Below are 26,006 nucleotides of genomic sequence, written 5' to 3' on the forward strand. Positions count from 1 at the left end.
CACTGTCTCTTGTTTATCAGGCATGATCTTAACACAGTCCTTGAATTGTATCAGGAGGTCTTTTTGTTGAGACTAATTCAGTTTTAACCTTCTGAATTTGAAAGATACTATTAAGCTTTTTGGGACATATTCTAATAGACTTCTTGGTTTTTAAAAGCAAAATTAAGTTGTTGTGAGTGTATGAAATTTTCTTTCAATTTGCAGATCCTGGTCTCACTTCAGGGCAAACAGATATTTCTGCATCACAGCCTCCTGTGGAATATTATTCAACTCTTAAATTTGACTTCAACTTTGAGTCACTTTCAATAGTTCTTTACAGCAATGACTATAATCAGGTATGTGGTGAAATCTTCTAAAAGCTGCGGGAAAAAATGTCAATTTTTTTGTCAGTAAAATTCATGGTAGGAGAATAAAAACATTCTCTATTCTTGTTAACTTTGTATGACACCTTTGCTGCAGTAGAATTTAAGATTTACATTCTTTGATCCACTTGGGTAAAATTATTACATACTTTTCCATTTTAATAAATACTAGGAATATGGTAAACCAGTTCACATGAAAAATTACATATGTGCATATTTGAAACATCATTCCAGTTCACACTGGGCATTAGGCTTTATTATGTAAAATGGAAACTGCATTATTGAGCTAAAAAGGGCAATTCATTTAAAAAATTGTGAAGTGTTGAGACAAATGAGATGCACAAGTGAGGCTAAGCTTGGAAACTGTGAAGTGTTTGTAGGTGGCTATAAGGCAAATGCTAAATCAGCTCTTAGTGGCCCCTGGGGATGCCATTGGCAACAACTGACACATGGGAATGTTTATTTAAAATTAAACAAAAACTTCTGCATGTCTGTCTGTCTTAAACACTAGGCATAATGAAAAAATGTTTGTTTCAGGTTATGACCTTGTAACTATTGTGTTGTTTTGGATTTGTAAACGCTGACAGACGAACAGACAGCATAATATGGTTAAATGCAGAGGCCGCAACTTAATTTAAAACTATAATCTAACTGGATTGACGGCCCCAAACTAACCTGCAAGGTTGTGCTGATGCAGATGTCAAAGAACACCAATAGCGTGGTTGGACTGTAAATACGAGGGTAACTGTGGAGCCACCCTCCTTTTGCACCCTCAGGCATGCCCAAGAACTCTGACTGGAATCCAAAATCCTAACCTGCCCCCCTCCTTTACAGTAGAAGTCAGGGAGAGAGGCTGAGATGAACCACAAGCTGTGAGAGACATCGATGCATGCCCACTCACCATGCACATTGTGCCCAGGACCAATGCCTAAACAGGCCACTGGGTTACAGAAACCTCTGTCTGACTCTTTCTAACCCACCGATTTCACTGGAACCAGCCAACATTGGGACAGTTGTGATTTAAACCCTCAAAACCAGAACATCTAGATTCTGGCTGGGTGAAAGGTGAAAAAACCCAGAGCAGTTTGCTAATTTGGTTATATGGGGATAAATCCCTTTCAGACCCCAAAACTGGCTATTAGCTTTAGCTCCCAGCATCATCACTAGAGATCCAGCAACTACCTTTCCACAGTGACAAGACACACATGCACACGCACTCTACCCCCACCAGCAGGGCCGGCTCCAGGCACCAGCTCTCCAAGCATGTGCTTGGGGCGGCACCTGGAGGGGGGCGGCGCTCACCTGGGGAGAGCGGGGCCGCGTCCGGGCTCGCCGCCCTCCCCCCGGCGCTCCGTCCGGCACGGAAGAGCTGGGCTGCCCTCCCCCGGCGCTCCGGCCGGTTGGGGAGAGCAGGGCCCCAGCCGGGCTCTCCTCCCGGCGCTCCGGCTGGTCGGGGAGAGCGGGGCCGCGGCCGGGCTAGGTGCCCTCCCCTGCTGCGCTCCCTGCCGGGGGGCGTAGGGGGGAGGGGCGGCGGGAGGCTTTTTTGCCTAGGGCGGCAAAAAAGCCAGAGCCGGCCCTGCCCACCAGGCAGGAGCCAATTGCCCAGTTCCATCCCCACCACTTGATGCCAGCAGTAATGTGTTGGACAGGCCCAGGAGCCCAGGCCCAAGATGCAACATACGACCCCTCCCCCGGCCCTGAGCATGAGGTGGAGAAGGGGTGTGAGAGAAGAAGCAGCCTCCTGGATGTGGGGAGGGAGAGAAAGTAAAGTAGAGGGGGGCAGTTGCTCCCAGCTGAGATTTTTGTCCTCTCCCTTAGTTTGTCGTGGTAGCCGTAAGTACAGCCAAAATACCAGTTTTTGTTGCTTACAAGCTTCAGTTAATTGAGCATGATAGATCACACCAGGTTATTTTTTTCTTCTTTGCTGTCATCCTTCCCATGTATGCTTGGTGCAGTTTGGAGATGCCTCAGTTGCGTTCTTGCCCATTTGCCATAGGACAAATACAACAGATGAGAAATTCATAGTATAGGCTTCAGGAGGATCAGATGAATTCCTGTCAAAGTCTTTATTGTTCATACTTTTTAAAGTAGTTTAAGAAAATACTAAAAAACGCCCATAGTATATGAAGCAAATATTTATCCTACAAGAATGATATACACCTGGCTTTCTATACTTTGTCAGGTGGGAGATAGACTGGCTTTGTGACAAAGACAACTTTGGTTCTGTTGGTCAGTTATCTCTCCTGGTAGTGGATATAGATCACCTTTGATATTGTTAATCATGAGATGGTGTTAATCCATCGAGGGACTACAGTACTGAATGAGGCTGCCGTTAAGTTGGTTTATTTTCTCCCCTCAGTAGTTGTGGGCAACTGCTTTTCTTGGCAAAGAGATCTTCTGTAGGATGTCTTTCAGTCACACCCGATAGTGTGTGTGCGCACATATGTGTGCACATGTACGCAGCTAAGGAATTTAGTCAAGAGGCTTATTTTCAGTCGGCTGATGACACAAAACTGTCTCTGTAATTCATCTGACTCAGATGATGCAGTTCAGCACCTCAGCCTTGGTTGCTCTCATCCATGCTCTAATCTCATCTAAATTAAGTATAACTTACTTCTCTCGTAACCAAATCATAAAGTACATTCAATCTCTAACATAAGCAGAAATACACTTATGTTTAATCTTCCATTCCCCATAATTGTTTCCCACTGTTTTTGTAGCAGTCCCTACTTTCACTGCATAGTGACAGTTTACGCCTTGGTGAACTCAGACTACATCTCATGGCATCATCAGGGAAGATGTTTTCAGATGGTTCAATGGATGTTAATATTAAACTCAAGACGTGTACCCTGGATGATCTCAGAGAAGGGATTCAGAAAGTAACAGCGAGGTTAGTTGAACGCGTCGCAAATGAAGAGCTGCAGTGAAAGTGCTATCCCTTGTAAATTACTTTTGGGAGGAATCTTGGCAGCTTTACTCAAATTTTATAAATAAACGTTAGGTATACTTTGTCTGTTGTATATATTTGCTGAGCCATGGAATAATAGTATGGACAACTGTCAAAATAGAGCTGCCAGACACGGAAAGAGAAGTAAATAGGAGGCCTGGATCTCTGGCCAAGCTCATAAAGCTTGGAATTGCTGGCTCAAGTTGAACTCCGTTTAGAGCTAGGTTGTTTTGTGTACTTACAAACTTGATTCACATTCCCTGTCACACTATATCAGTTTTTGAAATGTTATAATAAAATACGCTAGACTACATTTGTATGACTGTAAAACAGAATTCATACTTGTCCCTAGTTTCTTTGCTTATTGAACACAAAAGGAATTCATTACTTTTGAGCTGGGATATATTGAAATAAGTGACTTTGAGGAGAAAAAATGCATTCCATTACCACTCCCCTTCTCTATCCAAATTCTTCTAATGCTATAAAAGTTCATTAAAATAATGCTTTTTACATTTATTGTTTTTCAGAATGATTGACAAGAAATGCGGCAAGACAGATAATTATATGATTGATATAAACTACAAGCAAGATACAAATGGGATTAAAGTAGTTGCTATCCTTGATAAACTATATGTGTGCGCCAGTGTGGAGTTCCTGCTAACAGTGGCAGACTTCTTTATTAAATCCATGCCAACAGCTTCAACTGAAAGGTCTACTCAGGTTCAGTTAAAGCATGCCCCTGGAAAGCCCAAACATGAAAAAGGTTTGTAAAAATGTATCTGGCTTTTTAAGGAGTCTCTGGGGAAAAGGAAACATCCAAAATCACATAACTTGTTGATATTTTTTGAAGTTGTGTGGAACAGTATATCAAAGGGCAGTGTTAAGTCCCCAAAATGAAGATAAATATGGTCAGTTAAGGTGCCAGAGATCATACTGAACTGAACAGTAATCTTATCTAACTCTTGCTGTCGTACAACACCTAAGGTATGTTCTCCAGAGATCTTACTAGGCTGGGATCAATTTCTACAGTGACACTAGAAGTATTTTTCCCTGTTACAGTAAATTTTGTAAAAATAACTTGCATACCTATTTTATTCACCCAGCAATTGCTGTATATCTGTAGGCACTGAAAAAGCACTTAAATATTTAAAGGAAGCACACTTAAATTATCATACTGCTATATGGACCATTAGTCTAAGCATAGTTCTCTGCTTTTAAGAAAGCAAGAAAGTGAAGAGAGAAACAGCACACTTAAAATGCAGGTTACAAAGAGCATTTGATCTTACATATATGCTTTTGGAGTGTAAAATTCCTCCTTGGCTAAAGAAGACTTGAGAACAACACTGAGTTCCCTAGTTTGAAATTTTGGGGAGATTTTTAGTTAAAAATCCAAAACCTACCTATCTTCCCCTGCCTGGTAGAATTCTAAGGCTCCAACACTGCAATATGATTAAATAAGAAAAAGAAGCAATTTGTTTTTCAGAACAGCTGTGGTCTAATATGATGAATAATTTCTTTCTGTTCATAGAGCAGGGGTCAGGAATTCAGGCTGTATCTTGACTGATCCTGCAAAAATTCAGTGTTGAAGCTTTTCATCTAAAGCAATTATTTGCTTTCCTTTTACTTATGGTATCACAAGACATCTGTTTCCCATATGCCTTTGGCTTCTCCAGCTGCAACATATGGAACTCTCTAACTTCAGTCTAACCTCTTGTAGGGGAACATGTTGGAGAACTTTATGTTCTGTAAAGAGACCTCTTTCTGAGAAATATACTCTTAAAGACTTGGAAATAGGAGGTTGAGTAATTTTTAATATTAGGAACTACAAGTAGATGTTTATAGTAGCTTTTTATTCAGTTGTGGGTGGGGGATTTTTGGGGGGAGGGGATTTTTTTTTTGCCTAAGTGATCACTTTACATCTGTAGTATACCCTGGCTCCCACTGTTTTCAACAAGCCTTTTCATGTACAGCTCCTTTTTCTGGCTACTGGCGGATTATGCAATGTATTGTTTATAGGACACACAGGGTTCTAGTAAATGGCTGTGATGAAACCAAGTCACAGCATAACCTGTCATAATTTGAGGAAAACCTTCATGAAGTCCTGCTTCGGATCAGAAACTAGGAACAGGTTTCTTTAGATTTTTTTTCTACTGTATAAAATCACAACCCTTCTTAATCCACCATAAAGTAATTGTTGGATAGCATTTCTAATGATGTAATTTAAGATGTAATATAAGTATGTCTCTCAGTACTTTTTTCTTTTTGTCCAGAGGGTTCCTTACGGCCAAACATGACAGTAAAAGCAGTGATCCTGGATCCAGAAATTGTATTTGTTGCCAATTTGACCAAGGCTGATGCTCCTGCCTTAAAAGCTTCATTCCAGTGTGATTTCTCTTTATCATCTGATAAGCTTGTACAAAGGATGACAGCTCAAGTGAAGGATGTAAAAGTGCTGGCCTGTGCTTTCCTCAGAGAAAAGCAGGACAAGAATATCACCACTGTAAGAAAACTATCCGCATGCTTCACATGCAAGGAAACTAGACGCAGAACTGTTGGTTCATATAGCCTTTAATCAGTCACGCCTCCCCCCCACCCCACCAAAAAAAAAAAAAAAAAAAAAACAACCCCCCACCCAAAAAAAAAAAAAAAAAAAAAAAAAGTCCAGCTCAGTTCCAGGGTAACATGAAGAGATGTGTAGGGGGAGGGGGACGCGGGCACGAGGCAGAGCAATTGTATTGTGCCTTGAAGAGATAACTGATTTGGGCTATTTTGGTCAAAGGGAAGGGAGCTAGTTCCAAAAGTGATGGGATCACCTAGAGAATGCTGTGATATTCCCTTCATCTTAAATCAAAGAAGCTGCAGCTTCAGCACTTCTGCTGGTGTCAATATTGCATGTGGAGAGAGGCCACATATAATTAAAACATTAAGTTGGTATGGGTGGCGTGTTCTTTCTGATTTGTACAAATATACTGTTAACCCCCATTTCCCCAGCTCTGTTTCATTCTATTTGCTCACAGGCCAACATGTCTGAGCTCCATAAGCCACCTCTCCAATTGCTTCTGCCCTTCCTTCCCCATCCCTCAAGGAAAAGGGAAAGTTCAACTTCAAATCCCAGATCTCAAATACAACTTTTTCTGTAATATTTCTAAAAGTATGGAGCATAAGCACATTCAGTGAAAGTTTTCTTCCTAGAGAAGACACTGATTATAGTGGTTTTTTATTTAAAAATCTGTTTTAGCAAAAGCTTGTGAGCTAAGGCTTGAGCATAAAGCAGAAATTGATAATAGCAAGAACATATTGTAGATAGGAAACTAAAGTTAACTTACTAATGCTGAGTTAAGAATAGTTAATAGAAAACTGTTGACCCCATATTATGGGTTAGATTTGAGTCTGTAGGGTTAGCCTTGACTAGTATGGGCAACTGGTAACAGCATTACTCCAGAAGTAGCACTGTGGAAGTCCACTGGGCTCCTTCTCCTCTTTTGCTGAGAGTGTGGGGAATAACTTGTTTAACCTCTTTTCAGGAAGTAGCTTACTCACCTCAGGAATCTGGTCAGCTCTGTCCACTCCCTGCCCTTCAGTCGTCTTGCTCACAGGAGAGTATTTGGTGCACAACTACTGGAGCTCCTGCCTCCATGCCAGTTGTATTCCCTTGAAACAGCTGCATAGCTCCGTGCTTTTTGCCAAGTGTTAAGTCCCTTTGGCATTTAATTAGAAAGATGTGGGGGAAAAACATTTTTAAAAGGTGGAAACTTGGAATTAATTTATTTCATAACCATAAATTCAAATACTCCCTTCAGGTGTTACAGCCTTGTTCTTTGGTTGTGGAAAATATGACACATGTTTCAGGAGTACAAAGTATGGCAGTGACAATAGAACAACTTATTATAAAGGTTAGTAATATTGTTAAAAATTGACTTAGAAAAAGCAATTACGCTTCTCAGACTAAAATTTTAACATGTTTTTATTTTTTTATTTTTATTGCTGTCCAAAGTTTCCAATTTAGACCATCAAAATTCTATGTGTAATTTTGGTGTGGATGTCAAAACATTTTGGTAATACCACTATGAACAAGCACGGATAGTTCAGAGATGTTTTAAAATACAGTGTACTGAATTATTAATTAGTATTAATATATACTCAGGTAGTTTGAAATCTGGTCCGTTTAAAAAAAAATCAGATAGTACCCTTTTTCCTGAGTCTCCAGCAAATCTTTTTGGTTTCACAATTGGTTTTTCCTATTTTTAAAACATATTTTCCCCTATTACTGAGTGCAAGACCTACATCTGTAACGTAAGTTGATAGTTGCTTGAAATTGATGCACAATTACTGCTCTGCAAATGGTATAATTTGATAATTCTTAGAATGAAGCACTAATAACAGTTGTAAAATACCTTTCACTTAATGGCTTAATCAGTAATTTAAGGATAGCTACAATAAGAATCTTCACTTGACATTACTTCTAACGCTCCATTTTTATATAATGTGTGTTCCAATCATATCAGGGAAACTGGCACATATGTGTATTACAGTAAATCAGATTTCACCACTCATAGCAAGTTTTTACAATAAGAATGTTGGTGGCTTGCGTCTAGAATTAACTTTGGGTTGAAGTTCTGTAGAGTATGTACCCGTACCAAATAACAGGTTTAGCTTTTTAAATAAATATTTTGTGTATAACATAAATATTGATGCTTAAACAAGAAAATTGGTAGTATTTTAGCAGAGGTGGTGTTCACTGAATATATCAGAATATTGTTAAAATATATGCTTGCTGTGCAGAACAGTAAGAAAGTTAGGACTTTCTGAGTTAGAGCATCAAGAATATTATTACAACTCTGAGAATGTGTGTGGAAAACTAGTGAGGATTTTAGGAAATATAGATGAGACACTTATGCATGATGGCCGTTTTTGTGCTCTGAATTTTAGTTGTTACTTGTTAGTGTAATCAGATACATGCCTTATCTATGTGATGGTGGATAACCTATAACAAGTACCACACTTTTGGGGTATATCTTCAATGTCCAATTGTTTTCCATCTGGCTTACATGTAAAAAAAAAAAAACGTAAGCTACAAATGAGACTCTTTATTCTTCAAGATTTCACCAATCATTTTGAATACTGTGATGACTATAATGGCTGCCATAAAACCAAAGGCCAAGGAAGAGGATTCCAAAGGGACAACAAGTGATTCTGGAAACTTGTGGGATGTGAAACCCATTAACCAGTGCAATGCTTGGTTCCTTGGTGTTGATGTAGCCACAGAAGCAACTGAAACTTTCACAGACAGTGAGCATGCTCTGAAAAATGAGAGTTTTGACGTGGGTGTGAAATCAGTTCAAATCACCTTGGAATGTGGTCTGGGACATCGTACTGTTCCTTTATTATTAATAGAATCAGCTTTTTCAGGAACACTTAAAAACTGGTCTTCCCTGTTGGGTGCCACTGCTGACTTGACACTGGAGGTAAGTGAGGTCAATTCATGCTTCCAAATTAAAATTGTTACAGGCAGAAAAATGTTTTGAAATGCTAAAAGACAATTGTTATTTGATTTATATATAATAGTGCTTAAAGTCCTCAATAACTATTGGACTAGCATTGTATTAGTGCTGTAAAAATGCATACGTAGTCATAGTTAATACTCCCAAGAAGTTAGTTGCATTAGAGACAATGCAATCAGTGTAAGAACTGATAACAGGGAGAGAAGGAGGGGCAGCAGACAGGAGAAATCATTATAATGTAATGTGGTTTCATAGTCTATCAGTGTGTGCGTAGCTTGATTCCAAAAATATAAACAATTATTTTAAAAATCCCTATCAAATAACAATTGTCTGCCTCTCTACTTCAACATTTTTGCATATCCTTTGCGATCTTGGTGATGAACCCCATCCCTCTTAATCTCTATGGAAAAGGTGATCTTGGGTGTGCGTGATCATGCTTCGTGTATTTCCTTTTCTCCATACAAGCTATGTCTACACTGTGAGCTAGCTCTCATCGAACTAGTGCGTTGAAACTAGTAGTGTAGCCATGGCGGCAGCAGCAGTATAGGCTAGCCAGCCTGAGTACCAACCTGCCTGAACCCGATGTGTACATACTGTGGGCAGTTGGCCCTTGCTGATGCTGCCTGTGCTACTGCGGCTATATTGCTGTTTTTATCAGGCTAGCTCAATGAGGGCTAGTGTGCATGTCTATGCAAGCTGGGAATCACACCCCTTGCTTGTAGTATACTTGTAGCCACAGACTATCAACAGCTACTGCATCTATCTCATGGTTGGCTAGCTTAAAATATTATCTATCGCCACAACTCCTGATGAATTATCCCGGGGGGAGGGTGTTGAGTCCCACATGGGGTTATGAGGTCACCAAGACCCCAAAGGGTTATTCCATCTTCTCTGGTGCTGTCCAAGTGGCAGGAATGGGTCCCTGCAGCTGGGAAAGGTGAGAAAATCCATTAACTTGTTAGTGGATACGTGTTAATTAGCTGTACACTAGATATCCCTGTAGTTCAGGATTGTGAATGTGCTGGCAGGGGTCTGTCTATTACCTAATGCTCTAATCCCTTTCCTCACACATCCCCACCCTCTGGTCAATTCCCAACCCCACTGAACAGCTCACAGAGTCCAGAACTGCTCACACTGTTGAGACTTCTGGGTCTCCAGATGCTGCCTACTGGTGCTGTGGGAGAGGACAGTGGTTACGTTAATGAATTAGGCATTGACTAATAGACTAAATTGAATTATCAGAATGTCCAGGCGAAGTCAGATTTAGAGCTAGTTACAATTTCTTAGTGATAGATTGAGAAAGAAGTCTAGTGCTATGAAAGATAAGGAAACTAAGCTTGGTGTGCAGTCTGTTATATCTGTTTTTAATAAAAGATATTCATTAAACACATTAAAAAGGTCTGTGTTTTTATAATAGTTAATATTAAATCCAATGAAAGAACCATTATATGAAATTTTGAGTTGGAAGAAATGCATATGCTTTCATAACATGGTAATATTATAACTACTATAAGGAGTGATCTAACAATATGCTTTGCTTTCCAACCCAATTTTAATTTTCTTTCAGGTTCATTATTACAATGAAACTTATGCAGTATGGGAGCCTCTCATTGAACGAATTGATGGAGGAAGGAAACCATGGAATTTAAAACTTGAAGTATGGAAACATACAGAAAATATATTAAATATTCATTGTCAATAAACAGGTTTTTTTAACATGTTGATGCATTAAGATATTGACCCATGACCTTCCAGATACTGTCCTCTTTGACTGAGGGTATGTGTACACTGCAATTAAAACCCCATGGTTATCCTGTGCTAGTTAACTTGGGCTGCAGGGCTGTTTAGTTGCACTGTTGACTTCTTGGCTCGGGCTGGAGCTGAGGCTGTAGGGTCCTGTGAGGTGGGAGGGTCCCAGACTTCAGGCTGCAGCTTGAGCCTGGAAGTTTAGACTGCAATGGGACAGCCAACAGCTACAGCCCTGCAAGCCAGAGTCAAACAGCACAGGCTAACTGTAGGTGTCTAATAGCCATGTAGACAGACCTGTCAGGGTTAAAAATGCTGAATATTTGCGGAATTCTCAAGGAGACTGCCTTCAAACTAAATATAATAGCCTCTTCCTTGTACATGATACTAAATGCTTCTTACTGACAAAAGGGGCAACACAAGCTTTCAGGAGAACTTTCCAAGATAATAGTCACTGCTAACTAGTGATTAAAAACATCTTGTATAGAGGGAGAATTGTCATTATCAGGGGCGGCTCCAGGCACCAGTGCAGCAAACACGTGGCTGGGGCGGCAAGCGGCGTGCTGGTCGCCGTGAGGGCGGCAGTCAGGGAGCCTTCGGCGGCATGCCTGAGGGAGGTCTGCCGGTCCCGCGGCTTCGGTGGCAATTCTGCGGCTGGTACGCCGAAGGCGTGGGACCAGCAGATCACCCGCAGAAATGCCGCCGAATCCACGTGACCAGTGGACCGCCCACAGGTGTGTCACCGAAGGCCGCCTGACTGCTGTGCTTGGGGCGGCAAAAAACATAGAGCCGCCCCTGGTAATTATCCATACTTCTTAGGGATGCTGTGAGGCCTAGGTGGAGAAAATGCTGCCTTTGTGGATATTGCAATGAGCCTAAGTGCACTTTTAAGTAACAGCCCTGTACTTTAAAGAGCTCTCACCTGGTACTGGTTTTGGATTCCAATAAATCTTTGTCCCCCATAGACAGATTGTATCCCATTTTTTAATAAGATTTGCACTTGGAAATTGTGAATAAAACTGATGTTTTAGTATGAGAGAGAATTTTTACAGCCTCTTCCAGTTTCTGATGGATTTTGGGACCCTGAGTATTCAATTAAAAAAAAAATTAAGAGCATAACAAAGAACTAGTCAAAACTAAAAGAACTAGTAAAAACTGAAGGAGGACAAAGTAATAAAAAAAAAAATCAGTATCACCCAGTTATGATACTAAAATACTTTTAGTGATGATACTAAAAACCACTTTAGGACAAAAAGGTGAGGAGGTCTCTGGAGGACAACTCTTCCCTAGTCTGAGACATAGGGAAGGCAGCAGAAAAGAACTTCACTTTGTACTGCTAACAAGACCCTGGAGCCTAAGGAGGCATCTTCAAAAGAGAGAGGCCCAGCTGATAATGATATGTCAAAGGTGAAGGGAAGAGCTAAGTACTAATTTAGACATCTTGGAAATGAATGCAATTACCACTTGAGATGCGAGAGCCTGAATATTGGTGGTAATAGAAAAACCTCTTAGCCTTGCTTATATTAACAGCTAAAAGCCATTGACTATTTTCCTGAATGAAAGTGCAGAAAACAGTGCTATGTTGAGTTTTAATGTTGGTGGGTATGAAATAAATTATGCATACAAGATCATATTAAAGGAATTTGCTAATAATGTCTCAACACATTTGTGAAGTATAGTTTTAAGAGAAAATTGCAAACCTGCATAAAGCTACTTACGGTAAATTTGGAGAAACAGTTTGTGTTCATACTTATAAAATTAGACAAAGAGAAGGTTTAATGCTGTTTTTTTCCTTTAGATAAAGACTAACCCTATTCAAGATAAAAGTTTGATACCTGGGGATGATTTTGTTGTTCTTCCTGAAGCGCAAACTGCAGTTAACATCTCTTCAAAGGATACAATGAATATAACAATATCCAAATGTTGTCTTGCTGTTTTCAATAATTTAGCCAAGGTAATTTTAATAAATACGGGACTTGTCGTGAATTAATTTTGTTTGTGGCCAGTCCTGAATTCTTATTAGTAGTGTTCTGCTCGGCCAGTCAGGTTGAGCGTCCACTCACTCATTTTCTGTCTTTCGTGATGGGGTGAATTCTTCCTTTTGCTATACAGTTGATCCTTCTAGCTATTAAAAAGTGAGTTTGACTTGTTCAGAAAGAAGCCAGCTGCTCCCTTGACTATGAAAATGGAGGTGCTGACATAGGACTTCAAAAGGGAGAAAATGTGGTAGGGAAATGATTGAGTGGGAGTCTTAAAACTTAATCTGAATTGGTACAATAGAAGCAGCCCCTCCCCATGGTGCATGATCAGTCTGGTCCCTGGTCTCTTCATTATAGGGTTGCCTTTCAATAGGCATACTGGGGAAAAAAGATACTTGCTGACTGTTGGCCTTTCAAATTTAATGGAGGCAAGCCTCTGCAGCCCACCAGTGTGCTAAACTTCTATTGTATTTTCCTCTTACTCTTGAGGAGGTAGGACATGCTTGTTCATGTCCCAGAAGATGTTCTATTGTATGGATATTGCTCACTGATACTTTACTAAATAAATATAAATTCGGTTTATCTATGTAGGTGGTAATTTATATTAGACTTCTTATTCATAAATTAACAATGATCATATAAGTTATAATAATGTTAGTGGAATTTACGTTTTAGCGTGGTGAAAATGACTCTTATATTAATTTATGTAATACCAGATTACTTCAAAATACTGAATATTGCTTTTATACAGTCATTCCAAAAGCACATTCTTTGTGATATACAGTATATACTGTTGCTTCTGTAAAGAAGGCAGTATTGTGTATGGATGTTTTTATGTTAACTGGTTAAGATGTTTTATTCTATCATGACCACTATCCTTTAAAAATCTTATCGTTGTACTTTCTTACAGGCATTTTCTGAAGGGACTGCCTCCACTTTTGATTATTCTTTAAAAGATAGGGCTCCTTTTACAGTGAAAAATGCACTGGGTGTCCCTCTCAAAGTGCATCCTACCACCAATCTTCGAGTAGTTGGTTCAACCTTAAAAGAAGATATTCATGATGTAGAAATTGGTCAGAAATTGGAACTGGAATATTCAGTTTTGGAACCTCTGCATCGAGGAAAGCTGTCTGCATTATACCGTCAAGAGAGCTGCCTGTTCACTTTGAGCATAGGTAGTGTGCAATGGATAACTGTTGGTAGCAATTGTGCTTGGTGAAGAGATTCAGGGGAGCGTTACTAGGGTAGTCCATGGACCAAGTACCATGTGGTCAAACTTAACCACTGAATTTCCTTGTTCAACCTGGAGACAACTGCTAGCCACCAGCTGGCAATTGTCTTTACTCTTGCCCCTGCTGGATGTTTCCTTGAGCCAGGGTTGCCACTCCATAGTCAATTTCTCATAACACTGACTTGGGTGCTGGGAAAAGCGTGGAAAAAATTCAAGTCCCTTTTCCTTTACTTCCCTAATAATAGAACTAAAGGTTAATAAGAAGCACAGGCAGGTAGAACATTTTTCCACTCCTTCGGAGAACTAGGATAGCTTGTGAGCTGATGCGACTGCAACTCAGCTGGCCTGCTGACCTCCCCAATGGAGATCCACCTGTCACCACTCACTTTATATAGCTAGATTCAGTTTCTTTGGAATAGTCAGGAGTTCCCACATGGCAAGTTGTGCTGGTCATTTCCTTGGAGGGAGTACGATAGTGTAGATCCTACTATATGGCATTCCCCCATCTCCTCCTTATTCAGAATCTTGAGTTGCTTGTGTGAAAGACTTCAATTCATTCACCTAACAAATAGCTGAGAGTGCCTCGTGATCTATATCCATTATGTAGCAAGGATCCATTGTAGAGGCTGGTGGTATCATACTTGGTTTTTCCAGCCATTATTGACTTAAAACTTACTTTTAATTTTCCCTTCTGGTTAACCATTTTCTAGTTATTGTGGGCCAGAAACACAACCTCTGAGGTTTCTTACGTTGGAGGCTATGGGGTAATTGTATTAAGGGGCTGGCATTGCATGCTTGCTTGAAAATGGTAATGATTTGTTTCGTAAGTTTGCAGAATCACATACCATTGTTTTGTAAAACAGCGCCTCTAGGCTATACAGAAGTGGCAAACATCCCCATAGCAAAACCAGGCCGACGATTGCACAGCGTACGAACTCCTCTTGTCGACCACTCGGACTCTGTTCTGGTACAGATAGATGCAACAGAAGGGAATAAAGTTATTACCATACGGTCTCCTCTGCAGGTAAAATCTATAATAAAATGCATAAAGTTAAATAAGCTCAAGGCCACTGCTTAAAGTTTGTTTACTTCTGGAGAGTAACTTTGGCTTCCTTTTTTCTTAATACATTTTGAGATTATTCTTCAGCAAAAGGCAAACACAAACATATAAAGTAAAAGCAATTATTTCATAAATGTAAGTAGTATTGTTTTAAATTTACGTTTGAGATTGTAATTTTAAATATGTAATAGGTTTTGAATGGAGACATTGTATGCATATGCTGGTATAAAAATCTGTTTTATGTTAAATACCTATAATGGATAGAAGTGATACCTTGGGCTACATTCCCTTTAAAGATGGTAGTTATTAAATTGTGGCTTAAACTGGCTCTCCTGTAGCTCTAAGCTATATGTTTTCAATATGTAATTTGTACTGCAAGCTGCCGTGTTCTCTTCCAAGCAAATAATATTGTTAATGAGTAGCTGCAAAATAGCATGATTGTGTTGTTGTTGTTTTGATGTTTCACATAGCTTTTTTTGGTTTATGTACACATTAGTTACTTTCTGAGGACAAATCCTTATAAGTTTCAGTTTGCAAAGGAGCATCCTAATTAGATTTACTGATTTTTGTACATTATGTATAGTTCATATTTTCATTTTGAAATTTGTGAAATATATTTAATGAGACGTATACATTTTTATCATAGATCAAGAATCATTTCTCTGTCCCATTTACAATCTACAAGTTTGTCAGAGATGTTAGACTGCTGGAGCCAATAGGAGTATCTAAGCCTGAAGAGGAATTCCATGTTCCTTTAGATTCATACAGGTACACTTATTCTATAATGCCAAATCTTAAAGCGTGTGATGTAAAATTACCATTATTTGAATCAAAATATTTTTTTTGCCAACTCAGTCCATTAGTCTTACTAGGTACCACTCATACTCATCTTGTGCTGGGCTTTTGTCATGATTGAATTGACAAAAGCCAAATGATATTTTATTTTTTTAAAATAATGATATAATGCAACTGGGTGCATTTTTAAAAAAAGCCCCAAAAATAGTAATAATAAAGGGCAAATGGTCCTTCAAAATGGTCGCAGTTTCCATTTGTGCAGTTACTTGTATTTCATTAACACAACCATGGTTATTAGTCATATTTTGTAAACAATTACACCATTTGCCTAATCATAACTGCATTTGCAAATCTAACTTTTTTTTAAATCTGACCTGAAATAACGAGCAATGAGAGGAGATTTTCTAAGATCCAGGGACGAAGTCAATCCATTATCTTTGGTAGGAATGGTATAGCATTTACATGCTTTTTCATTGAAACACTTTGGCTTTTTAGGTTGTATTTTTGAATCATTGTTTATTATTTCCATTGTTTACTTTCCCCTCCCCAATTTTTAACTCCTTTTTTCCTTTATAGTGTATCTTACTTACAATGTGTTGTTGATGTTTATTGTGAATTTCAGTGCTTTGAGACTTGAGAGAATGTAGAAGCTTCTAAACACTTGCATGTCAGTGGAATTCTGGTCTAAAACAGATGGGATATTAGAACTGTGAGCCTTACTTAAGCAGAAATTTGAGAAGGTGACAGATGGTTTTGGGAGGGGCAGATAGGGTCTCATATGAGTCTCCAATGTCCATATTTTCACTGAGGTCTCCAGGTGTCACAGTTCATTTAACCTTCTGTCATCCTGTGTCTGGTGATGAAGATGAATGATATATTCAAAGAATCCTAGGCTAAACCAGAATTAAACAGTGGAATCCGAGTCAGACCTAATTAGAAATAAACTACATTTGGTGTCTCATAAGGACTCAGTTTAACCCATCAGTTTCTATTGGCTTTACAAAATTTAGAGTTCATAGATTCTAAGCATCCCAGGATCACATTATTTCTTTTGCCCACAGTGTCACACTGGGAGCTCATGTTAAGCTGATTATCTATCTCAACTGCAAAATCTTTTTTCGAGTCTCTGCTTCCCAGAGTAGTGTCCCCAATCCTGTACATATCGACTATGTTCTTTGTTTCCCAGATGTATATGTTTACATTTAGCTGTATTAAAACATACATTATTTGCTTGCATCCAGTTTACCGAGTGACCTAGATCACTCTGAATCAGTGGCCTGTTCTCTTCTTTTTTGTGTCATCTGCAAATTTTATCAGTGATGATGTTAAGTATCCTTCCAGGTCCTTAATAAAAATGTTCAATAGCATAGGGCCAAGAACCAATCCCTGTGGGACCCCACTGAACGCAGACATGTTCAATGAGGAGTTCCCATTTACAGTTATATTTTGAGACCTATCGGTTAGCCAATTTTTAATCTGTTTAATGTGTGCTATGTTAATTTTATATTCTGGTTTTGTAAGAAAATGCCACATGGTATCAAATCAAAGTATGTTACATCAACACTATTACCTTAGTCAACCAAACTTGTCATCTCATCAAAAAAAGATATCAGGTTAGTTTGACGGATCTAGTATCCATAAACCCATGCTGATTTGCATTAACTACATTATCCTCCTTCAGTTCTTTATTGGATTGCCCTATCAGCTGCTCAATCCTGGGGAAGATATTGGATGTCAAGTTGAAAGGTGTCTACTTAGCCACTTCATCCCATTAGCCCTTTTGAAAAGTTGGCACAACATTAGCTTTCTTCCAATCTTCTGAAACGTCCCCAGTGCTCCAAGACTTGTTAAAAATCAGTGTTAATGGTCCAGCGAGCTCCTCACCCAGCTCTTTTAAAACTGTTGGGTGCAAAAATGTGGAACTTTAGTAGCTGCTGTTTTAACATCCTCCAGAGGTACTAGTGGAATGGAGAGAGTGTTACCATTCCCCAATGAGGCTATATCATGTTTTGTCCCCAGATACAGAACAGAAATATTTATTTAACGCTTCTACCTTTTCTGCATTATTATTGATGATTCTATCATTTCCATCTAATAATGGGCCCATACCATTGTTGGGATTGTTGTTGTTCCTAATATATTTTAAAAACTCCTTATTGGACTTAACTCGGCTGGCCATAGATTTTTCCTTGTATCTATCCCTTGGCTTTCTTGATCAATTTTCTACAATTCCTAACTTCTGATTTATATTAGTTACTATCAGATTCCCCTTTCTTCCCTTTGTTGTGTGTTTTTTTTTTTTTTTATACAGCTGCCTTCATTTTCCCTCTAAACCAGGTCAGTTTATTGCCAACACTGCCTTCTTCCTCGGTTGTGGAATTGTGGCTTTTTGGGTGTCTAGTAAGGTGTTCTTAAATGGTTGCCAATTATTATGCACATTTTTCTCATTAAACTCTTCCTCCCAGCTGATTGGGCTCATAATTGTTTCCAGCTTTGAAATTGACACTATTAAAGAACCAAGTATACGTATTACCGGTCTGGACTTTATTCTGCTTGCATGTTATAAATGTGATCAACTCATGATCACTTGTATGTAAGCTGCCATTAATTTTTAGTTCTTCTTAGAGTGCTTGTTCACGTCGATTCCAATCAGGTGTGCGCACGCCACGTGCACGGTTGTTGGAAACTTTTCCCCTTAGCAGCTTCTGTCGGGTTGGCTAGGGAGCCCCCTGGAGTGGCGCCTTCATGGCGCTCAATATATCACCCTGCTGACGTGACCCCCCCATTCAGTTCCTTCTTATCGTCCATGGCGGCACTGGAACTGTGTCTCGCTTGCTTTGCAAGTGCTCCCTTTGCCTAGTTAGTTCTTCTTCTCGGTTTATTGTTTTGTAGTTGTTAGTTGTAGTATTAGTGTAGTTGTAGTTAGTTACTATACAGGGTGTGAGCGGAATAGTTTCCACCTCTTCGCGGTTTTCGGGGCTCCGGGCATGCCTCGAGCCCACGGCTTTAAGGCTTGCAGCACATGCCACAAGTCTATGCCAAACAGTGACCCCCATGACTCTTGTCTGAGGTGTCTGGGGGAAGCATATCCGTCTGAGCGCTGCAAGATTTGCAGGGCGTTAAAGCCCAGGATCAAGAAGGAGCGGGTTTTCCATTTGAGGCAGCTGCTCATGGACCGCCAAGGCTTGGGACCGAGCGCCTCAGTGCAGAGCGCTCCGGTGTCTGTTTGCGATTTGGTGCCGAGGAAGGACTCTACTGAAGGAGACTGTCGGCACTGGTGATCGCCGGCACCGCAAAAAGGTGCAGCGCCCCAGCACTGCTCCACTTCTCCGGTGCCTCACAATTGCAAAAAGCCTGAGAGAGGACGCTCCCCTCACAGAACTCCCAGACTGCCAGGGGATGCTTTGCGGCACCCGCGCAAAGACCTGGTTCCCAGGCACCATGAGTCGGTGCCATCAACTCCGGCGCCCAAGAAGGCACCATTGAGTCCAGCGCGAAGTGACTCTCCGGCAGGGCATGGCCAGGTGGAGGTATTGGAGCCACCCTCCACCCTGGACACTGAGGCTGCAAGGGATCTCATAGAGATGACTGTGGCCCAGGCTCCCGGTCATCAGGGACAAGCCTCCGGTACCGGTGAGACCGGCACCGTCCAGAGGCAAGCCTGCAATGATGCAGCGCTCTGTCACTGGACCGGCATCGTGCCCGGCACCGCTCCTGATCACCATTGCCACATCATTCCCCAGCACCGTGTTCAGTGGGAACATGCCTTGCACCGGGGGCGCAGTGTTCTGTCTTCCCGGCACCGATCCATAACGCCCTCACAAGCAGCACCAGAGCGCAGAAGCCGATTGCCGTCACCGGATAAGCGGCACCGGTCTCCCTCACCAGACTGTCAGCACCGGTCATCGGCAAGATCGTCGCGGCACCGGTCCCCTGCTTCTTTCTTGCAGCACCGATGGCTGACCCTTGGGGCCTCAGCACCGCCATGGTCTTCGCCCTTGGATTCTTAAGACTTGATAGAGACTCCTACTGTTCAAGGCGCAGTCAGCACAGGTTGAGTAGGTGCCGAAGGGACGTGCATGCGGCTTGGCAGCCACAGTGGCAACCCCCCGAGCAATGGCCTTTTTGGACCCACTGGGTTTACCATCAGGCCCAGGGTACCCCTTCCAGAAGTTCTAGATCGGTGACCTCGGGATGCTCTCCTTACCAGTCACCTAAGGATAGACCTGCTCCGCGGGGAACCTGCCCAATACCTGCCAACACTTCATGAGATAGCTGCCTCTGAGGAACCAGTGTTGGAGCCTGGTGCAGTCCAAGAGCAACCCAGGCAGCTCGAGAGCCAGGGAGGACCCTGTACCACTGCTGGCGACCTCATCTTCCTCACTTGACGAGGTGGTAGCAGGAGTATCAGCTGTAGGGCCCCTGCCCATTGACCACAGGGCACACCAAGACCTCCTCTGTCACATTGCCTGCAACATGAGCTTGCAGGTGGAGGAAGTGGTTAAGGCAGAAGACCCAATAGTGGACATTCTTGCCCCAGAAGGGCCTTCCCAGGTGGTGCTGCCGTTAATAAAGACCATTCAAAGCACTAATCTGTAGCAGACACCAGCCTCCATCCCACCCACCAGCAGAGGAGTTGAGAGGAAGTACTTCATGCCTTCCAAGGGCTACGAGTACCTCTTCTCACACCCACACCCTTGCTCCCTGGTGGTCTTAGCAGTAAATGAGAAGGAGCGTCAGGGGCAACAGGCACTGGCCCCCAAGTCTAAGAAGGCTAAACGCATGGACCTATTTGGAAGGAAGGTCTGTGCTGCTGGAGACCTCCAGCTGAGGAAAACCTGGCAACAGGCTATCCTCAGCAGGTATAACTTCAATTCTTGGTCATCTATGACCAAGTATAAGGAGTTGCTCCCCGCTGATTCGAGGTTGGAATTTTCAGCCATGGTTGAGGAGAGGAAAGCAGTTGCGAGGACCTCCCTGCAGGCCTCCCTCAACTCGGCTGACTCAGAGACACATACCATCTCTTCCAGGGTGGTCATGAGGGGGACCTCGTGGCCCCAAGCTTCCGGCTAACCCCTGGAAGTTCAACAGACCCTGCAGGACCTTTCATTTGAGCGCACAGGGCTGTTTTCAGACCAAACTGATTTTAGGCTATATAGCCGTAAAGATTCAAGGGCAACTATGAAGTTGCTGGGGATGCACATGCCTGCTACCCAGCGCAAACACTTTAAGCCCCAGCCCCAGCAACAAAGGCAGTATCAGCCTCGGCCAAGACAGGACTCCTATCACCATAGGAATAACAGGCGCAAGCCTTCAAACCTGCTTTCAGGGCAGGGACAGGGCCCGACCAAGCCATCGTTGGGCTCCAAACAAGGATTTTGAAGGTGTGCCCAAGGACAGCGTACCCACCGTGATTCCGGATCCTTCCCCATGCTTCCTGAATTGTCTGTCCCACTTCTACTATGCTTTGTCACAAATAACATTGGACCTCTGGGTGCTCTGCACAGTAGTAGGATATTCTCTCCAGTTCTGCTCCTCCCCTTCCCCGTCCCTCTTCAGGGATCCTTCTCACGAGCATCTCCTTATGCAGAAGGTGCAATCGCTCCTTGCCATGGGGCAGTGGAGGAGATTTCTCAGGAGGTATGGGGCAAGGTATTCTACTCCCGATACTTCCTTATCCCCAAGGCAAAGAGGGGTCTCAGACCCATTTTAGACGTATGAGGACTCAACCAGTTCATGTTGAAGTTCCGCATGGTCTCCCTGAGCACGATCATACCTTCCCTGGATCCGGGAGACTGGTACGCAACCCTCGATATGAAAGATGCGTACTTTCACATTGCCATTTGTCCAGCCCACAGGTGTTTCCTGTGGTTTGTGGTCGACCACAAACACTGTCAATTCACGGTGCTCCCATTCAATCTGTCAACGGCCTCCGAGCATTCACCAAGTGCATGTCGGTTGTCATGGCCATTCTCTGCAAGAGACAGGTACAGATATATCCCTACCTTGACGACTGGCTGCTGCAGGGGCACTCCAGGGAGCATGTGGAGTCCCAAGTCCAGTTGGTCAGAGAGACTTTGAAGAGACTAGGACTCCTCCTCAACTTAGACAAGTCAACGCTGTCCCTGACCCAAAGATTAGAATTCATTGTGGGGGTGCAGGTGCGAGCGATACTTCCAGAGTCCAGATTTCAAACAATGACAGATATCATCCATACCCTCAGGCGATACCCCACCACAACCGCAAGGGTATGCCTGAGTCTCCTCGGGCACATGGCAGCCTGCACCTGTGTGGTCAGGCACGCCAGGCTGAGGCCACTCCAGGCATGGCTCACCTCAACTTATCATCCAGATCAGGACAGCTTGGACTCGGTAGTGACGGTACCGGAGCAAGTTCTAGAATCCCTTCGGTGGTGGCTAGATCCTTGCGCGGTTTATGAAGGAATCCTTTTCAGCACCCCTCATTCCTCCATGACCTGGTAACGGATACGTCCGCTCTCGGCTGGGGGGCCCACCTAGGAGACTTACTGATGCAGGGTCAGTGGTCGCAGACCGAGCTCCCGCTTCATATCAACATCAAGGCACTCAGAGCGACGCAACAACTTGTGAGACTTTCCTAACCAAAAAGCAGTTGCAGTGCATGGCGGTGATGACTGATACCACCACCACCACCGTATTTTACATAAACAAGCAGGGCAGAGCCCACTCCTCCCCTCTGTTGGGAAGCTTTCCAGCTTTAGGAATTCTGTACATCCCCTTCAAGCATCTATACCACTCATCCTTGAATATCTATTACACCTGAAACAGCAGGGATTGGCAGGTTCATCCATCAGGGTGCACTTTGCGGCCATCTCGGCATTCCACCCAGGAGAGCTGGGGCACTTTGTATTCATCAACCCCATGGTAGGGCGTTTCCTCAAGGGTATGGAGTGGCTATATCCACATTCGTGACCACTGGTACCTGGTTGGGATCTCCATCTGGTCCTCTCCAGATTAACGGGGGCCCCAGTTGAACTACTGGCAACATGCTCCCTTCTGTACCTCTCATGGAAGGTGGCATTCCTGGTTGCCATCACATTAGCCAAGAGGGTGTCCGAATTAAATGCACTAATCTCTGACGCCCCCTACACGGTCTTCCATAAGGACAAAGTACAACTCAGGCCTCACCCAGCCTTCCTGCCCAAGGTGGTGTCTCAATTCCACATTGATCAAGACATCTTTCTGCCAGTCTTCTATCCCAAGCCACATGCTAGAGCGCAGGAGCAGAGGCTTCACTCTCTAAATGTTGGGAGAATGCTAGCATTCTACAGTGAGCGCACAAAGCCTTTTAGGAAGTTGAATCAACTGCTCGTAGCAGTGGCAGACCGGATGAAGGGACGTCCGGTCTCTTCACAACGCATCTCTTACTGGATGACGGACTGCATCCATACCTGCTACGAGCTGGCCAAGGACTTTGGGGGAGACGAGGCCCTGCACCGCCGGCTTCCTGCGATTCACCATGACTCTCAGCCAGCCAGTAAAACAGAAGGTTTATTTAGACGACAGGAACACAGTCCAAGACAGGTCTTGCAGGTACAGACAGCAGGACTGGGCTCCCCTCCATTTCCCCAGCCAGCTCCAAACTGAGACCCTCCAGCCCCTCCTCTCTGGCCTTTGTCTCTTTCCTGGGCCAGGAGGTCACCTGATCTCTTTGTTCTCCAACACCTTCAGTTGGCATCTTTGCAGAGGAGGGGTCCAGGCCATTAGTTGCCAGGAGACAGAGTGCCGGACATTCTCTGTGCAGACAGTATCACTGGGGCCTTCTTGGGCTCTGCAACAATCATACACACTGATCCCCCCACCTAGATACCTAAGAAATGCATAGGGGAAACTGAGGCACCCACACAGTATTCAGAGAAAACATTAAGAACATTACCACTTCGTCACATCCAGCCCCAGCGATTACAGCCCACTCAACAAGAGCACAAGCCTCGTCAGCCACCTTGCTGGCCCAGTTGCCCATCCAGGAGATCTGCAGAGTGGCAACCTGGTCTTCCGTGCACACGTTTATCACCCACTATGCCATCACCCGGCATGCCAGAGAGGACGCAGCTTCGGCAGAGGGGTTCTCCAGTCAGTGATTCTTAACTCCAACTCTACCTCTGGGGGAGAGTTTGGGAATCACTTGATTGGATTCGACGTGAACAAGCACTCGAAGAAGAAAAACTGTTACTCACCTTCTCGTAACTGTTCTTCAAGATGTGGTGTTCACGTCCACTCCAATACCCACCTGCCTTCCCCTCTGTCGGAGTAGCCGGCAAGAAGGAACTGAAGGGGGGTTGGGTCGGCAGAGTCATATATTGAGCGCCATGAAGGCGCCACTCCTGGGGGTCCCTAGCCTATCCGACGGGAGCTGCTAAGGGAAAAAGTTTCCAACGACCGCACACGTGGCGCGCGCACACCTGATTGGAATGGACATGAACAACACATCTCGAAGAACAACAGTTACGAGAAGGTGAGTACCCATTTTTTCTGTGATCAGTTCCTCTTTATCTATTAGGACAAGGTCTAATATAGAATTCTCCTGCATTCATCCTCCTACAATCATCTTTTTTCATCCAGGTTACAAACACTAAAGAATTGACCTTCTTATTACAAATATTTCTTATACTGTTAATAAGGTTGTCTATGAATGTCCAGTGCACTATTTTTCATTGTATAAAGGGTTAATCAGTGGGATTTCAGAGATTTTTGGTTACTCAGTGTGATTAGGTTATTCTATTTAAGTATAGTCTAAAATTAAATGTGTTATCCACACTTGTGTGTTTGTGAAGGCTCTATTGGTGGTTTTTGTTTTTTTCCCCCCTCCATGTAGGTGTCATCTATTTATTCAACCAACAGGGATCTTAGAAGGTCAGTTTAAAGAATCCACAACTTATATTGCCTGGAGAGAAGAGCTTCATAGAAGCAGTGAAGTGAGATGTATGTTACAGTGCCCTTCTACCGAAGTAAGCTTCTTACCTCTAATAGTCATGACAACTGCTGTTCCTGATCAACTAAACTTTATTGCCACGCACGGGGAGGACTGGGATCCAGCCTACATTATCCATCTTTACCCAACACTCACTTTGAGGAATCTTCTGCCATACTCTTTGAGATATTTACTTGAGGTATGGAATTTAAGCAATCGTGACTTTTTAAAATAAAGTTAAGGAAAACATCCAATGATTTCCATCTATAAACAGAAGATATTAAGTTATATATTCTATGGACTACATTGGCTCTTGGATTCTAGGGCAAGGGATGTGAGCTGGAGTCTTTTTCCTTCATCCCAGGTCAGTCTGAGTGCTCTTGTATGGTGAGGCTTAGTACCCAGAGACGGTTGTTGTGTTGCCATCCACCTGGAGTAACAAGAGTTAGGGACCAGGTTTTTCTAGAGGATCAAATATTGTTCATACAAGGAACATTGTTCCCCACTTGTACCTTAGTTTAGTGCCAAGGAGGACCATATTGCTAAATGTCAAAACTGATGGACACCAGATTTTTTTTTCCTGGATATTAATTTAGGTCTTCATGATGGCCGTCTATAACATTTAACTTGGCTAGAAATGTGAAGAAGTTAGTGGCTTTCTTGATAATTTCCCCTTCCTTACTTTCTTGGTGAGGTAACATGGAGAAGCATTTCCAGTGTCACATCGAAGGAGGACAGACTTCCATAAAGAATAGTAGGACAATAACCTCCCATCCTTTTCCCCAATCCATTGTGCACACGTGCTCTCCTTCCCATCCTCCTCAAAAACCCAAACAAACAAAAAAAGCCCACCCAAAAAACCATACAAATACTTTTAACTCTGTAGCTACAATATTGCAGAAGTAAGAAAATTTGGTCTTGGATTGTTTCGTTTTTTGTTTTGTAAGAGAACAAGACCCCTGAAAGAATGAAATCCTCTTAAGCTTTTGTACAGCAGTAGACAGCCTAAAATGACTGCTGTGAGGTGTTTCAGCCTTCTGGCCTAAAGAAAATTGGTATTTATCCCATGATTGACCAAGAAGCAACTTGGTGTTCATTGCACACGTTTCTGAGGCATTGAAGAACACTTGTTAATGTTTATTTCTGGTATTGCCAGCTGATGTGTGTCCTGGCTTCATTTATGAAAGGTAAAATGCATTATTTGCATCTGATCACCACAGGCCCATCTTAGGGCTTCAGAATAGTACTACAGACTACTACTACTATATTAGTCTCAAACTAGGAGAGTTTTTGGATGGACAGCTACTAAAAAAACTTTGTAGGTAGAGCTGGTTGCTACAGTAATTTCTCTCAAAAAACTTGGGACAGGCTGACTTGTAGGTCATGCCAGGATCCAAAATTGTAACAGGAGTGTAATACTGCATGGAGAGAAAAGT

General features: G+C 42.6%; 1 protein-coding gene across 1 annotated transcript in view; it reads left to right on the top strand.

Annotated features, from left to right (window-relative positions):
• Positions 1 to 26,006, top strand: part of VPS13C (vacuolar protein sorting 13 homolog C) — a 202,531-nt gene that overhangs the window by 111,630 nt on the left and 64,895 nt on the right. The window contains 12 exon segments of the mRNA XM_029910705.1: positions 205 to 335; positions 3,083 to 3,252; positions 3,837 to 4,072; positions 5,580 to 5,809; positions 7,110 to 7,202; positions 8,409 to 8,774; positions 10,378 to 10,467; positions 12,355 to 12,510; positions 13,446 to 13,710; positions 14,630 to 14,790; positions 15,473 to 15,594; positions 24,475 to 24,769. Coding sequence (XP_029766565.1) covers positions 205 to 335; positions 3,083 to 3,252; positions 3,837 to 4,072; positions 5,580 to 5,809; positions 7,110 to 7,202; positions 8,409 to 8,774; positions 10,378 to 10,467; positions 12,355 to 12,510; positions 13,446 to 13,710; positions 14,630 to 14,790; positions 15,473 to 15,594; positions 24,475 to 24,769 — 2,315 coding nt within the window.

The sequence above is a fragment of the Terrapene carolina genome, unplaced genomic scaffold (assembly GCF_002925995.2).
Source record: "Terrapene carolina triunguis isolate 2854851 unplaced genomic scaffold, T_m_triunguis-2.0 Scaffold67, whole genome shotgun sequence".
Taxonomy (NCBI): domain Eukaryota; kingdom Metazoa; phylum Chordata; order Testudines; family Emydidae; genus Terrapene; species Terrapene triunguis.